The sequence below is a fragment of the Tribolium madens genome, unplaced genomic scaffold, assembly GCF_015345945.1.
Source record: "Tribolium madens isolate multiple individuals breed KSU strain unplaced genomic scaffold, Tmad_KSU_1.1 Scaffold_91;HRSCAF=231;Tcas5.2_LG7, whole genome shotgun sequence".
Lineage (NCBI taxonomy): Eukaryota > Metazoa > Arthropoda > Insecta > Coleoptera > Tenebrionidae > Tribolium > Tribolium madens.
The window spans coordinates 5,118,147-5,134,394 of record NW_025401063.1 but is presented as its reverse complement, the minus strand read 5'-3'; the positions used below and the strand labels follow the sequence as shown (position 1 = coordinate 5,134,394).

At 32.4% G+C, this 16,248-nt stretch overlaps 3 protein-coding genes across 5 annotated transcripts; 1 reads left to right on the top strand and 2 right to left on the bottom strand.

Moving 5' to 3' along the window:
- Nucleotides 1-75: 75 nt before the first annotated feature.
- Nucleotides 76-1,711, top strand: LOC123011033 (origin recognition complex subunit 4). The gene is made up of 5 exons (XM_044408288.1): nt 76-331; nt 379-718; nt 771-1,069; nt 1,118-1,405; nt 1,450-1,711. The coding sequence occupies exons 1-5, from the start codon at nt 140-142 to the stop codon at nt 1,612-1,614; spliced, it is 1,284 nt and encodes a 427-aa protein (XP_044264223.1). The 5' UTR covers nt 76-139; the 3' UTR covers nt 1,615-1,711.
- Nucleotides 1,095-9,248, bottom strand: LOC123011031. The gene is made up of 22 exons (XM_044408287.1): nt 8,942-9,248; nt 8,793-8,891; nt 8,458-8,742; nt 8,124-8,408; nt 7,804-8,064; nt 7,646-7,755; nt 7,122-7,596; nt 6,869-7,074; nt 6,751-6,820; nt 6,534-6,700; nt 6,292-6,482; nt 3,998-4,270; nt 3,812-3,950; nt 3,641-3,760; nt 3,509-3,593; nt 3,393-3,460; nt 2,944-3,347; nt 2,516-2,892; nt 2,264-2,469; nt 1,943-2,217; nt 1,763-1,898; nt 1,095-1,688 (listed from the first exon to the last, which is right to left on the bottom strand). The coding sequence occupies exons 1-22, from the start codon at nt 9,096-9,098 to the stop codon at nt 1,611-1,613; spliced, it is 4,467 nt and encodes a 1,488-aa protein (XP_044264222.1). The 5' UTR covers nt 9,099-9,248; the 3' UTR covers nt 1,095-1,610.
- A 286-nt stretch (nt 9,249-9,534) lies between these two features.
- LOC123010780 (receptor-type tyrosine-protein phosphatase alpha-like) lies at nt 9,535-15,847 on the bottom strand. Of its 3 annotated transcripts, XM_044407893.1 has the most exons (20): nt 15,669-15,847; nt 15,506-15,616; nt 15,326-15,456; nt 14,513-14,599; nt 14,089-14,176; nt 13,729-14,040; nt 13,432-13,680; nt 13,255-13,383; nt 13,072-13,205; nt 12,847-13,021; nt 12,715-12,800; nt 12,492-12,660; nt 12,094-12,440; nt 11,965-12,049; nt 11,847-11,917; nt 11,397-11,797; nt 10,974-11,350; nt 10,445-10,919; nt 10,256-10,391; nt 9,535-10,209 (listed from the first exon to the last, which is right to left on the bottom strand). In XM_044407893.1, exons 1-20 carry the CDS (start codon nt 15,826-15,828, stop codon nt 10,132-10,134), a joined length of 3,801 nt encoding a protein of 1,266 aa, XP_044263828.1. In that variant the 5' UTR covers nt 15,829-15,847; the 3' UTR covers nt 9,535-10,131. The 3 variants fall into 3 exon arrangements, with proteins under 3 accessions (XP_044263828.1, XP_044263827.1, XP_044263829.1); XM_044407892.1 differs by having other exon boundaries at nt 9,535-10,391; XM_044407894.1 differs by lacking the exon at nt 15,669-15,847 and having other exon boundaries at nt 9,535-10,391; nt 15,200-15,456; nt 15,506-15,523.
- Between the last annotated feature and the right edge of the window lie 401 nt (nt 15,848-16,248).

The following is a 16,248-nucleotide window of genomic DNA, read 5'->3' as shown; positions in this document are numbered from 1 at the left end:
ATAAATCTAGTCACGAAAAATCGCTTACAGCAATTTCGGTTTTGGGCAAATTCGGGAAAAATTAACAAAAGACATGGCGCGGGAAAACATTAATGTTGGTCACTCTGCATGTTGACAACAAGTGTCAAGTGTGTTTAAAATGAAAAACTTAAGTGACAAAAACATAATCAATTTACGTAAATTTCTCAAAAACAACATCTTGAACAACACTGATTTTATGGGACAAGAAAATGAGCGCCAACAAGTGTATGATTTACTTCACAGAACAATAACTTCAGGTGAATCGAATTCGGCGTTGCTCATAGGCCCCCGTGCTTCAGGAAAAACAACAGTGAGTGTCTAACACAGTTGCAAACATTTTATAGCTTTGTTAATTAGTTAGTTAACAATGTTTTGGGGGACTTGCAACGGTTTTTTTCATCAGACGCAGTTCTCGTGAAATTGCATGGTTTAATTCACACAGACGATCGCATTGCTTTAAAAAGCATAACAGCTCAGATGAATTTGGAAAATGCCGTTGATGGCAAGGTTTTTGGGAGTTTTGCTGACAATTTAACGTTTTTGTTAGCCTGTTTAAAGTCAGGCGAAAGGGGCGTTTCAAAGAGCATTATTTTCATCATTGAAGAATTTGATTTATTTTGTTCACACCACAATCAGACTCTGTTGTATAATTTGTTCGATGTGTCTCAATCAGCGCAAACACCAATTTGTGTCCTAGGTACGTTGTAATTTACTTTTTCCAAATTCTAATTAATTTAGAAATTTCGCAGGTATTACTTGTAGATTAGATGTAATAGAATTATTGGAAAAACGAGTAAAATCCAGGTTTTCCCACAGACAGATTTTTTTGTTTTTGGGCAATGATAATGATAATCATTTAGATCAAAGATTGGAACGGTTACAAAAATTTCTTTTGATTTCAAATCACCAGTCTTTAGACATAACTCCAGCGTTTAGGAAACAATGGAATTCAAGTGTTAACACTTTACTGCAGAACAGAAATTTTAAATCTCTCATGCAAAGACTTTTGGATTTAGATTTAAGTGAGAGGAGTTTGAAAAATATTTTGGTAAAGATTGGACAAAGTAAAGACAATGATTTAAACGATTTATTTCAGCTACTTGTAGTGTCTGAACTTAATGATCATAACAATAAATTGTCGTATGATACGTTTTTAAAGCAAGTAGAATTGTTTGAAAGAGATGAGACAGTCCAAGTGCTGCAAGACTTAAGCGTGCTTGAACTGTGTTTAATAATAACTATGAAACATCATTGTGAAATTTACGACAATCAACCTATGAATTTTGAAATGGTGTTTAACAGATATTTAAAATTTGCAAATGCCAACTCAAATATTCAAACAGTTGAAAGGCCTGTAATAATGAAAGCTTTTGAGCAAATCCAGGTGAGTAAAATAATCTTATTGTTAGAACTTAAACTATTTTTTAGAACCTTGAGTTGATCTCAGCGTTAACCACTGGCAATTCTGGGGTGCAAAAAGAATATCAACTTTTTAAGTTGCTGGTCCTTCCCCATCAAATATCGGAAGCTGTTAAAAAAATAACTGGGTTACCAACGGAAGTAACTCAATATGCGAATAGTTCGTTAGTTTAGTCCTGAAAGTTCTCATAATTATCGAATTCCTCAATGTACACTTTGGCAGCTTTGTATAAAAACTCAAGTTGACCCTAAAATAAATTATATTCGAAAATTGTCGTATTTCTGCAGCACGTAATACGGAGGTGTATTACGGGTTGCATACCCATTCCTGAACAAATTGCTCTCGACTTTGCCTCACTGTCCTAATAGCCGAAAAAACATCGCATTTTTGTTCATAGTTTATTTTTTCAAGGAGAAAAGCCAAGGCGACAAACAGGCCACTAGCGGTGGCACCGTCACTAAAATAATTAAAAGTTTAAGAAATCACTCTGTGTTTGCTTACTAGCAAGTGACTACAATCTGGCTAGTGCCTTTCCATGAGTTATTAAACATCTCTTTCAAAACTATAATTAAGTCTTTCGGATTTCGAGGTTGAGGTGTTTCTCGTTTCCAGTTTTTCATTTCTAAAACATTGATAATTTTTACGTCGGGTTTGTCCTCAATTTTGCTTTTGTTCGTAATTTTTAATTTTATAATGGAATAGATTTTTTCGTCGGTGTTTTCTAAAACTTCCAGTCTTGTCGAGTGGCTATCAAGTGGCCAAAACTTGGGACAGCGCTAAAAACATTAATTAAAGAAAATATTGATTAGGTGTTGTGATTACTGGATCGCTTCCATCGATTTCATTTAGTGAAACAATTGTATTAATTTCACGATATTTTATCATTCTCCAAAAATCATCAAGGGTGTTTGGGAGAGGCTGTTGTGTAACGATAAATTTTTGTGGGCAGCGATAACAGTCCACAACTACGGCATTTATATAACTGGAAGGGCATTTTGGACTAGTTTGCAAAAGCACTTTAGCGTTTCCTAAAAGAAGCTTATAATAACTGGCTTGAAATGATATTTTTCTCACCCGGTAGAATATCAGAAAATCTGTTTTTACTTTTATCTTTTTCATTAATAGAAGTCGATAGTTTTAATTGTCTTTTTCTGAATTGCATTATTACTTTATCCAAGTGCTCCATTACGGGTTTCACTGTAGTTTTCCTCAACACTTTCATTACTTCATCTTGGAACGAATCATTGATAGGTATTGAAAAATCAACTCCGAAAAGGCACTCCAGAACAATGAAATGGGCAAAAATGTACTGATCCACATTGGAAACCAAATAAGTTCTCTGTTGTCTCATCTCGGTTAATGTTTTCACAAAATCGAGCTTTTTTTCTTTCGCTGCCATTCGCAAAACTCTATCGCACAAAATCAAAGTTCCGGTCCTTCCACAGCCGGCACTTAGAACACTTGGGTTACAAATCACTTCATTTTTTAACACTAATACTTACTTGCAGTGCACCACAATCCGACAGTCGTTTTGAGAAATCGCCAACATTTTTTTCATAAAATCCGTAAAATTCTGGGGGTATAGAGGCACTTGGTGATCGGGCCAAGTGGTAAACTGAAGATGCTCAATGAGTCTTGTTTCTTTATCACAGCTCACTGTTAATTTCCGGTGAACAAAATCCGCGTGAATTTTTTGATCTGTATTTTCGATTAATATTTTCCCGCAGCGCATCTTTGAGTCCATTTCTGGCCAATACTGCGCACATTTTTCGACATTATTTTCAACCAGTTCCGTGAGCATTATGATGGTTTTGACATTTTCTTGCCAAACCATCCACCAGAATTCGCCAGTGGTGGACTCCATCGGTGCTTGGGTTGCGATAAAAGCCTTCGGGACTTCATACCCCTGAAAAAAGGCTCATTTCCGGTTTATATCACTCACGAGACTTACGTCCACATAACTTGCGTTGATGTAATCGTAGTCGTAGCAGTCTTTCAGTTTCACTCTAGTCTCATCAACTAATAAAAAATAATTTAACAAATCGACTTGGTTAGTTTTGTACTCACATGCTATTATATTTTTGTATCGGTTTTTCGGAACATTTCTCTTCAAAAGAGCCACAGTACGTGGTTTTGTTGGGTTTGGTATGGCCTTTATAATATTTTTTTTTATTTAAAGTTACAGTTTTTTTAGCATACCTTATACTGGTGTGTTAAGTCATTATTCTTCGGGTCATCGCCAAGAGAGTCCATTAGGTAGTCTTCAAAAGCATTAATGTTAACGGTAGTTTTAGGTGCTAAAACCTCAAGTTCTTCATCCTGGAATCAAATTTAAATAATTTTGTTTGTTAGTATAGTATTAAATGATACTTTGGGAGGAGAGTCGCATTTAGGACGAACTCGCTTAATACTATTAGTCCGATATTGTTCTGTAAATTCCATAATTGTCCATTGTTCATTATCCTGAGGTTTATTATTGAGTTCGAAAGGATAAACTGCATGTTTATACCTACGAGACTGTTTTTATCGAAATGATGCAAACTCAACAATACTTACGCATAGCAGAGGTAACATACAAATATTACTGTTATAAGAGAGACTAAACACAAGACAATTTGGCCTGCAAGACTGGCTATGTGAATTTTTTGTTCACTGAAGGGGTAAACGGATTTGTTGTTAATTATTAGGGACATCTTGTAAGTTTCATTTTCTAAGGAAACTACTTGATCTCCCAATTTTATGTGAAAATAATCTTCAATTAATGTTAAATCTGTTAGAAGCCGTTTGTCCGTTTCATTGTGCTTGTTTTTAATCAAAATAGTAAAATTACTGAAATAGTAGATTATATGTGAGATGGAAAATGTGTCATAACCCCGAAAGATGATTGGATGGAGCCCAAGGGGTAATGGCATTTCCACCCAGGTGTGTGTCAAGTTTATCAAGTAAAAAGGTAGCCTCGTAACTTTGCATCACCAATCACGTGTGTGCATTATTCGCGCGAATTGACGTCACTGAGTGAGTAATCGTTCAAAACTAGGATATGCAACCAAACATATTATTAAGTTAAAAACATTGAATTCCATAAAATAAATACTAATAAAATATTTTTTATTAAGCATAAAATAAATAAAATATATACATAGATAAAAAATATAAATTTATTTTGTTAAAACTTGCAATATTTTAATTTATGTTTTTTTTTTATCAGAAAATTTCTCGATAACCTTAAGTTGTAAAAACGCTTTTATGGTTTTCTAGACGTAAAATTACGCGCTGAACACGATGCAACAAGTTAAAACACTCTCCGATGCATAGTTATTGAGATATTGAGTAATAAAGTTAAGAATAAGGCTACAATAATCCTATTTTGACCAAAAAAACAAATTTTTTTAATTCTTATGAAAAACTAGGTTGATATGTAAAATTAACCGTAGAACACGCCTGTACAAACCGTTTTGATGTAGGACTCATATTTTTTGAGATATTAATTTTTTATGAAAAAAACTAAAAATGGCTCTGTACCCGGAACTATAATCCAGAGCGACTCCGGATTTGGTCCAATAAATAGATAATTTAATGTAGATTTTGCCCTAAGTTTTATAGTTTCGTAGAAAAACGCGTTAAAGTTTCACAATTTTGACAATTTTTACTTTTTGAACGGCGGTTACGGCCAAAAGGTTTGAGCAAAAAGCTCAACACCATCGTAATCACCGTAAGAAAATCTATCGACTGACGGTAAAGCCAAGTCAATATCTCGCAAAAAATTTTTGAATTTTTAAACACCGATAACGGCGAAACTAAAGGAGATAGCCCAATGTGGTTGGTAAATTCGTAATTAGCGCGTCAAAATCTATCTGATAAGATAGGTTTAAATCGGATCTGAGATATGTTCAAAAACACTGGTTTTTAACGGGGGGGGGGTGTTAACAAATTTGAGAGGTTATTACCAATAAATCTGGAGTTATTGGCTATAGAGCGCTCCCCATGCTAAAAATCGACCAAAATCTTGACAAAAATCCAAAAAAAATTCTACTTTACAATTGATCCATATAACGTTTTTTACATTTCTAGAGGTCCTAAAGACTCAAAAAAATGCATAAAACGTTATTTGGTCAAGTTTAAAAAATTACGAATTTTTCGAGCTTTTGAATGTGAACGGTACCTTGTAAAATTTTTAAAATAATCAATTTACCTTAAATCATAAAAACGCTTGAAATGTGGTTTTCTGGACGTAAAATTACACGCTGAACACGATGCAACAAGTTAAAATATTCTACGGTGCATAGTTTTTGAGGTATTAAGTAATAAATTTAAGAATAAGGAGCGAAACATCGGATTATGACCAAAAAATCAAAAAAAAAATTGTTATAAAAAACTAGTACTATATATAAAATTAACTGGAAAATACGCCTGTACAAACCGTTTTGACCTAGGACTCATAGTTTTTGAAATATTGATTAATGAAGTTAAGATTACACAAGATTTAGAAAGAAAGTGTGGTAAATAATGCAAGATGCAACATAATAATAACACAAATCTGAAATCCGACAGTCTGCAACCAGCGTTTGATCGAGCATCACTCCATTGACGTCACCATATAGCCATTTTACTCGCTCTGTAGAGTCTCTCACTTCAAGTTACGAGGCAACCTTCTTACTTTATAAATCTTGGTTTTGTATACTATTTTATACACAATCACATTTCTTTAAATTTCTGTCAAAGAGGAGTTTTTGACATTTGATGGGTTCGTAACCTTGATAATCCTTCATAAATTATTTGCCGACCACGGGATGTAAAAGTTAGGAACTACAGTGATTGTGAATAAATAGTTGAATTTTAAATGATTTTACCTATTTGTATCAACGTCTTTCGGCTTTGGTACCAAAAGTAGTAAACATTTTGTTTCCACACAAAACGTTAAAAAAGGTTGGGGAGCGAAGTACGCGTATTTTCTTGTAATGTTAATGTAAGTTCTATTCTCGGGTGGGGCTCCTAATCCCCAAACATTTATTATGTGATTGTCTTCATAATCGAGCTGCAACTGCAATTAAATTTCAATAATTGTTGTATTATTTTTTCTTATTGCCCATACTTCGTGTTGATACATTTTTTGGCACTTTTCCGATATCACTGGGAAATTTTCTGAGTGTTTTCCCAACACACTGATAGAAAAATCTTTGATGATAGGATGATTCCACGTCAGACGCAGTTTTTTTCGTGAAAGCAATTTAAAACTCAGATTTTGGGGTTTCTCGAAACCTACAATTAATTATGTCAGATCAATGATTATCAAGCTAAACGAAGCACACTTTCGAATTTTGGAATTGTTAATGATTCTGGTTCTCCGCTCTCCTCAACGTTCTGATTTTTAGCTGAAATCTGTAATACTGTTACCATTTTTGTTCTTATGGTGTGAATACTTTTTACCTCGATGGTGTATTGTGTATCACTTTGCAAATGTTCTATAGTAGCAGAAGTTTCAATAGAATTACTTTTGTTTACATTTTTACCACTTGTAGTCGTAATAACATAGTGTGAAAGTTTTCCTGTTGGCGGATCAGGGGCTTCCCAACTTATCATTGCAGTTGTACTATTGCGACAATTGATTTTCAAATTTTTTACTTTTTTGGGTACTGCAAAAATATTGTTTTATATTTGTTTTAACACTTGTTAAACTTACTCCCTGGTACAGTTTTTTGAATAGGATATTCTTTTGTTAAGTGTGAATCAAATCTTGATGCATCTACCTTCAATTGATAATCAGTAAATGGTAAGAATTTTTTAGTAGTATATATTTTCTTTTGAATGTATTGTGTCATGTTAAATGTGATGTTCCTGTTTTCTTTTTTACACCATGGACTAACGCATTTAAAGCGGAATTTAAAACTCAGTGGACCGTAAAAATAATCACATTGTTCAAACTGGAAAATAAGGTGGTTTTCTAAAAACAGAAATTCGATTGGAAGCTCTTCCCCAGTTATTTGTTTTTCTGTATTTTTAGTCGTGCCACTTATACTGGCAATAAGGTTTTTGTGGGAATTGTATAACTGTACCGAACATTCTGTGGATGGTTTCAAATATTGGATTGTGTAACCAGCGATGTTTTCTACTTTTTTTTCTTCGTTCCTGTTATTTGCACAAAAAAAATTTTTACACTGCAAGTTTTGAATTAAAATTTTTACGTTCGAGTGAGAAATTACATACTTCATATTTTAAAATGTACTTGTATGTCTTTGGAATCTTAGGTGCCATCCAAGATAAAGAAATACTGTTACTTGTGACTTCCCTGATTTGTAAAGTATTTTTAAGTTGTTCTAAAATAATAAAACGTACTTCAAATTTGATGTTAATAAAAATGTTACCATCACAGTAGTCACCAGTATACCCTTCTGGACAGTAACATGTATCTTCGCAAATTTTATGCTCTTCACATTTTTTAAATTCTTTTCCCAGAATGTCTTCACATGGAATGTTACAAGAACTTCCCAAATACATGTATTTTCCTTGATTACAATTATTTAACTTTCGGGCGTCCGAAATCTTCGTCTTACTGGAGTTACTCAGCTTTTTGCAAATGTAAGTTTGGTTTGATGTAGTTGATATGTTTGTGGCTTTGTAAACTCCTTCAAAAAATAAAATAAGAGCAAACTTTGCAAAAAAATTGATGTTTGTAGACACCTACCAATATTTGTTGGGTAGAAATTTATTTTATCCACCGCCCATTTTGCAAGTTTTGATGGCTTTATAAGCAGAGTTGTGGTGTTAACAGATTCAATTGTCATTTCGACCTTTTGCCATTCTTGTGGTTTTCTATTTCCACTAATATTCCTTGGAGTAGTTTTATTGTTTGAAATTAGATATAAATTCAAGTTACTATATTTATTTAAATATACGAACATAGATAAACGTAAAGGACCTGTGTGCGAAATTGTAATCTTTGAATGTTTGTTGATTTTTCTGACATGGACTGAAAATGTTTCAAATGGTAATTTTATAAAAAGTGAAAAATGTCTTACATTTATGTAATTTCCAGAACGATGGTGAGGGTGAAGTAAGTGTAATGTTTTCAATATTTTCAGGTGATTTTTTCAGGAAAATGTTGTTATTTTGACGGTCTTTTATTCTGACAGTGTTGTCTTCAATCGACAACTGAAAATGACACCATTTTACACATACATTACTTGTAGCCTTTTCACTTGGTTTATTGTTTATGACAACTATAAAATTTTCTTTTCCGTTAAACGAAAATGCAACATCTTGTGGTGGAGCAATTTCTAATTTATTGTTTTGGACCTTAAAGTCTAAAAAAAACTCTTATTGGTATTGTAAAAAGAGTTAGAAAAGTGAGAACCTTGCCAACGTTGGTCCGTTATTATTTTTTTTCTAATACTTTGCAGGTTTCCTAATTTATATTCTAGAGATTTAATGGAAGTAACATCTTTCAAGGGTACTACAACTAATAAATTACACAAAAGTTACATTTTACGTTACTAGTGTTACCGTTTGTTACAGGATGTAAATATATTGTTGAATTAACATCTTCGCCGGTGGTGACACATGTTACATTTTGTCTATTAATTAGAGTTATTATTTCACAGTTAACAAATATTTTTATTAATAAACACCACACATACACTTGCAAATGCATCAGACGCATTTTAAAGTAGATTCGTGCCTTATTTCATAAAATAAATTTAAACAGTTTATCAGTATTTTCCGTATTTGCTTTACTTCATTGTTGACAAATAGTGTTCATAACATTTAAGTTATCAGAAAATTTTATTTTTAAGGTATTAAGAAATCGAGATAGCATTAAATTTTACACTTTTGGGATTTTTTACTTAGTCACACCTTGATAAATGAATTATTTTTATACTTTTTTCTGATAAATATTGTCTGAGACTAAAACTTGTATCTGTAGCAAAAAGTTTGTGTAAATTGCTTCATTTATTATATTATAAATTATAACTTTGTTTTTATTTTTGATGCCATCACTTTTTTCCCTTTAAATAAAATAATTGCTTAACAATTTTATTTAAACATCGTGGACTTTTCCATAATAGTATACAGGGTGTTTATGATTTTGAGGTTGAAATTTAAGAAAGATGATATGCACTGTAGAAGAAAACTAATACGCTATATAACATAAAAATTCACGTTATGAAAGAAAATACTTCATTTTATTTGTTATTTGTTTGAGAACTGCTGCTTCCTCTACAAAAATTGCCATTGGTATCATTACCTTGTGTTTCATAATCACGACATCCAATTTATTATTTAATATTTGCCATCCATAACCGCAAATTTGGGAAAAACATCAAGAAAAACAAATCAAACCTTCGTAAAATAATGAAATTTTGTCTTAACAAATAAATAATTACAGTGACCCTCAAACCTTGTACCTACCAATATTTTGGAGTTATAACATTCTTAATAATAACAATTCTGAGAGTTTTTTTTCTGTTACCCTATTTCTGTATTCTTCTGTTACTAGATCAATCTTCAACTTCAAGACCATAAATATCTAGTATATTATATTATTTGTGGTTTTTTTATAGTTTACAGTTCAAAAATACGTCTAGGTATTTGACACAAAAGTGAAAAGTTTGCCATTAGAAATAACAATAAGTAGGCCAATAAATAAGTGGTAAAAAACAACTAATCAAGAACTAAATTGCTGATCCTCGCAATTAATCCACAAAATTTCCGTATGTGTTGAATTCTTCGACGTATTCCAGCGCGACTTGATACAAAAATTTTATTTGTTCCTGAAAAATACACCTTTATCACCTTAGCTACCCACAATTTTCTTACAAGATTTTGAAGAAACTGCACCCGATTTTGTTTGACAGTTTTGACAGCGGTAAAAACATCACACCTGTGGTCCATATTTATTTTTTCAAGCAAGTAAGCTAATGCTGTAAATAGTCCACTTGCTGTTGCACCATCACTGAAAATTTTTATAGTGAATTTGAAATAATTATTTTACTCATTTTTTCCTACTAGCATGTAACAACAATTTTCCCGCTGTCTGAAATCATCTCCTTCCAAACAAGAATCAATTTATTTAAACTATCAGGTTGCAATGTTTCGCGCTTCCAACCTTTCATGTTGATAACAGTAACAATTTTTTTCTCTGAGTCGTTATTGTCAGTAATTTTGACTCTTATCACTTGGAATACGTTTTGTCGGGTGGTTTTTCCCAAAAGACTGATTTTTAGATTGTCATACACCCGCACATCTTGTCTTTTATTTGGCCAAAATCTGGGGCATTTATCGTCCTCTTCTATTTCATTAAGAGATACAATTGTGTTTATCTCATACTCAACAATTAGTCTCCAAAAATCTTTAAGTGTATTTGGTAGTGGTTGTTGTGTTACTATGAATTTTTTCGGATAGAGATAACAATCTACGGAGACTGCATTGATGTAATTCGAAGAGTTTTGCGAAGACACCGATAGAAAAATTTGGGAGTGTCCTAAATATTAAGTCCATTTAGAGCCAAATTAAAAATACATGATCTCAAGAATACCTGGTAGGATATCAGAAAAGCGATTTTTTGCTTTTTCGTCATCAGTCAACTGGTAGTTAAGTTTAAATTTTGTTCTTAAATATTGTTTCAAAGCTTTATCTACTTGACCTGCGAGATTATTTAAAGCATCTTCTTGAATAGCAATTTGTACTTCATTTTTAAAATTGGCCGTAGTGGGAATAGAAAAATCCTTTCCACAAAAATAATCTAGAATTACGAAATGTGCAAAAATGTATTGATCCACATTTGTGACAACCAAAGGTCTTTGCTCCCTCATGCGTCTCAATAATTTGAAAAAGTTGACTTCATTTTCCTTTTTAGCCATTTTTATAGCAATGTCACATAGAATAAAAGTACCCGTTCTGCCACATCCCGCACTAAAATATTTCTCATTAAATAACCCATTGGGTACCATTTACGCACCTGCAATGAACCACCATTGGGGAGGTTTGTGGAATTTCTGTGATTTCTTTAAGGAAGCTGGTGAAACTTTGACGACACAGGGGAACACCATGATCGGGCCATGTCACATACTGTAAATGCTGAACAAAATAGATTTTACTGCAATAGTGAATTTTGAGTTCACGCCGAATGTAGTGAGGGTAAGTTTTAGTCGATATATTTTCCAAAGAAATTTTTCCAAATCTGCATCTCGACTGGAAATCTGGCCAATATTGCTCACATTTAATCAGACCATTTTCTCTTAACTCCGTCAGCATGATTACAACTGACACATTTTGTTCGCAAATCATTTGCCAAAAGTCTTCAACAGTGCTTGGTATGGGTGCTTGGGCTGCAATGAACGCTTTAGGAGTCTCATATCCCTGCAAGAAACCAGTTAAAATGTCAGGGTAAAGTTTAATTTTTACTAACATCGATGAAGTTTGCATTTATGTAATCGTTTCCACCTTCACTCTCTCTCAGAATGACTCTTGTTTCATCGTCTAAAAACTGAAATTACTCTTTAAATCGGTTAAAATTTGATTTTTACAAGGTAGGATAGAGGTGTAGCGATTTTTCCTGGCATTTTCAGCTTTACGTGCGCAAAGTTGCTCTTTCAGGGGCACTCTTATTGCCTGAAAAAATATAAAATTGTTGTTACTTAAAAAAGTCAATGTACCTGATATTGTCGTGTTATTTCGTTATCATCAGGATTGTCTTCGAGATTTTTGAACAGGTAATCCTCAAATTCGTTAATTCTTATGGAACAGTCTTTCTCGGCATTTTGAGTGATCATCGGAGTCAGTTCGTGGAGTTCAAAAGATTCAGATTTTATATTTTTTCGGGCCACAAAAAACATGCTTCTATTTCTATGTCTGTTTTGTCTTCTGAAGAATTTTAGCGGTATATAATTATAATAAATAAGTGCTAAAACTAAAGCAACAACAAAGAGGACAGCCGTTACCGCAACCACTGTTACTACGGATGTTCCTTCTAATGTCTTATTTCCACAACTATCTCTCCTTTCTGTAACATTAACATTTTTTATTTCAACCTACTTTTGTTTTTTTATTATACTATAAGTAATTTCATCTAATAATTGGGTTTTATTGCTCTCCTTTTCCAATCCAAATAACTTTACATTTATAAATAAGTAGTTCGTAATATTACTTATTGTTGCTGAGGTATTGTTTGTTTCGATAAAATTGTCCTTCTTGGTAGAATTAGAACAAAATCCTTGAGTCCCCTGCAATGTTATCAAATTTTTTTAGCGCTAATTGAACAATAACAAGTTTCTTACCTCATATTTTAATACATAACCAATCATATTCCTGTAGGGGTCCCATAATAATGTTAAATCTTTATTAGCACTCATATTTAAACTTTCTAAAATATAATTTATAACGAGGATGTATTAAAACCTGAAACTCACTTTTGAAGGTTCTTAATTCTGGAATATTTTCCATAAAAGACTGATTATTTTTTGTCAGCAATATGACTCTAATTTGGTATTCCCATCTTGTTGTGTCCACATCTTCAATTACGTAACTTTCTTCAATATTGTCAAAGAACGATTTTGGTTTGGTTTTGAAGTAATTTTCGTTGGTCTAAAATAGTGACAATGAAATTATCTTACGTTTTCTTATAAATGTACAACTTGTTTATACTGAATTTGATAAAATTGAGGTGTTGCTTCGTTTTTCTTATTGTACGTGAGATTCAAAGAGATTTTTAATGAATTTTCTCGTATAGATAACAGTCGAGGTGCCTCGAAAACAACAGGTAGTTTTTCTTAAAATAATAGTTATTTGTTGTACATGTTTAAGTTAAATTGACATACCAATACAGTTATTGTTGTTATACAAATACCTTGATTGGCATTTTGTGCAACCGTTTATGTCACATGTTTTACAATTGATCGCGTTGCAATTTTTGCTACAGTTCAATCCCCATTCATTTCCTTCACAAGCTAAATTTTTTATTTTAACCAAATATGTTTTCCCAAGGACATACATACTTTTATTGCAAGATGGTCCTTTGTATCCCAAAGCACATGAACAAGTCCCATCTTCTAGGCAAATTTTATGATTTTGACAAGACTTGTAAAAATCTCCTAATGCTTCCGAGCAATTTACAGCACAGCTACTTCCAATCAGACCTTCTTGGTCACAAAATTTGGGGGATTTACTGGGATTTAAGGTCTTGCAAAGGTATCTGTCATTTCCATTTGTTCTATTCTGTGAAGTTATTGTCGTTTTGACGACCTCTACGAACAGTTTTTCATAAAATTGATACATTTTTTTATATTTGTTACCAGGTTTTGGTCGGCAGGTTTTGATGTTACTAACTGCCCAATAGCCAGTTGTCTTATTATCGTATCGTCCTCGATGGAATGACAACATTCCTGATGACTTTACCTTGTCTGACGTGATTTCGATTTGCTTCCAGTATTTCATATCTTTTTTGTTAAACCCTTTAATTTGTGTTATATTAGAATTTAATGTTATATTTAAGTAACAGTCTTCGTCTACTGACACAAAGAGAGAAATGCACCGATTTGAAGACTGTGGCAATTTAATGGAAGATTTTTTTTCTGTTGTAATATTATTGGAATATTTGATAGCATCTACAAACGTAAAAATAAAAATTTAATTACCGAATAGTAAAATCTTACATTTGTTGATTTTAACATAGGTATCACTAGAGAACAAAATCCACTTCGCTTCAAAGTTTATTTCGTTTATTTCCGTCCTCTCCAAATCCTTGAGGAATTTAATATTACTCTGAGGCTAGTGAATTTTTTTGGTACTATTTTTTTCTGTCTACAAACATCGAACGTTGTTCAGTTAGTGATTTTAAATTGAAAAATACAAAAATGCCTTTATGGTGGTCCTGAAAATATACAAATTGCTTGCTAAGTTCATGATCTACCTAAAAAACAGATTCATTTGTCCTCCATCTCCTTATGAACCCACCGGAAAGTTTTTACCAGATTCATCGGGATTTCCATTAAATAACTAACTGAATAATCGTATCGATGTTTGCGATGACAGAAAATTAGTACCAAAAAATTCAATAACTTTTGACTTTGTTATTACCTGACCTGATATGGGCTTAACAAAAGAACTATTTTTGCTAATATTGATTGCTAAGTAGTACCACTCACAAAAATTGTTATTTGTTTTCTAAAAAAAAATCATTTTTCATTAACATTTATATGAGGTATGTGTAAATGATTGCGATTTTTGTCGTCATGTTAGCCACTGTAATCTCAGTAATACAAACGTCAGACTTTTATAGGTAATTATCAAAAAAAAAAACAAAATTGTCCGCGAGGGCGGCATAATCTAGTGTCTACTGTCATAATCATTTAAATAGAGCTTATTCCATATCTGGTGGCGAACTGACAGTGACAGAAAAGACATTTGGAGTGCGCCCACTTGGTTAAGATAAAAAAATACATGGGCGTACTTTTTTTCTCTAAAAATTTTGAAGACAAAGATTGTTAGGAATATCATTTTTGAAAATTCTTTTCATGCGTTAACAATTTAATAATTTGTTCATCATTCTTCATCTTATGTACGAGTACCTACTTATTATATTTTTTTAAAGAATGACAGTGGTTTTGAAATATTATTTCATACGACGCCTATGAACAATATTTTTTTTTAATAGTAAACATACGTTTAGTGTCAATATTCAGTCATTTTTGACAACGTCAGTTCGCCACCAGATTTGGAACAAGCTATACAAATATAACCACCCATGTACCCACATTTTCTTACTTTTTTGTGAACTGAAGGTTTTATGACTAAATAGTATTTTTTTTGTTTATCCTCATATCTAGGGCGGCATAATCTAGTGTCTACTGTCATAATCATTTACAATCACCCTGTATTTTATATATTTACGTAGTGAGAAAGATTCAAGCCGCCATTTTTTTCAAAATTCTTGCTTTGTATAGTAACGTTCACTGGATCCTTATGGCAAAAGAAGAAAGTGTTATTCAAACGTAAGGGTAAATTACTAGGAATTTTGAAACCTAAACATTTAATAATGTTATTACTCAGAAGTGTATCTTTGCTACATACTGTTCCATCCAATATCGGAAATAGGTGGGTAATCTAATTCTGTAGAATTATAATTAGTCCAATCATCGACATCCCAGTCGTTTAATTCAGCAGTTTGATCTCTTTTTATTGCTAAAAATTTCTTTCATATCACACATTCAAGTGATTACAAATGTTTACATACTTATATCTGATTCCACTGGCCAGATGTAGAGAGCAGAATAAACATCTTCTTCTGTAAGTACGCATGTAATATTGTCTCCATTGATTAATGTGATCACTTCCGCCGAAATCAGCGCAGAAAAAATATTTAAATACAAATATAACCACCCATGTACCCACATCTTCTTACTTTTTTGTGAACTGAAGGTTTTATGACTAAATAGTATTTTTTTTTGTTTATCCTCATATCTAGTACTTATCTCAAGATTATAAAATTTCGTGAATCCAATCGAATTTTTCTCGTGATTATAATAGCTATCGTTACTTATTAATCATTCCATAAAAAAACCTACGATAATAATAGAAACTAATCATGATTCTAGTAATTTTTTACACAGAATTAAGGAACTTCTGGAACATCTGGCTTGCAACATCTCACCTCACCTCTCCCGGACTCACCCTACTTTAATGGGGGCGTATTAAAAAGTTTCAAACTGCATGTAATACAATGCCCTTGGTGAAAATCAGTTAATACATACAAAACACTAACGCGTCATCTTATTTCTTTTACCTAAACATTTTATTGGCATATTAAAAAATAT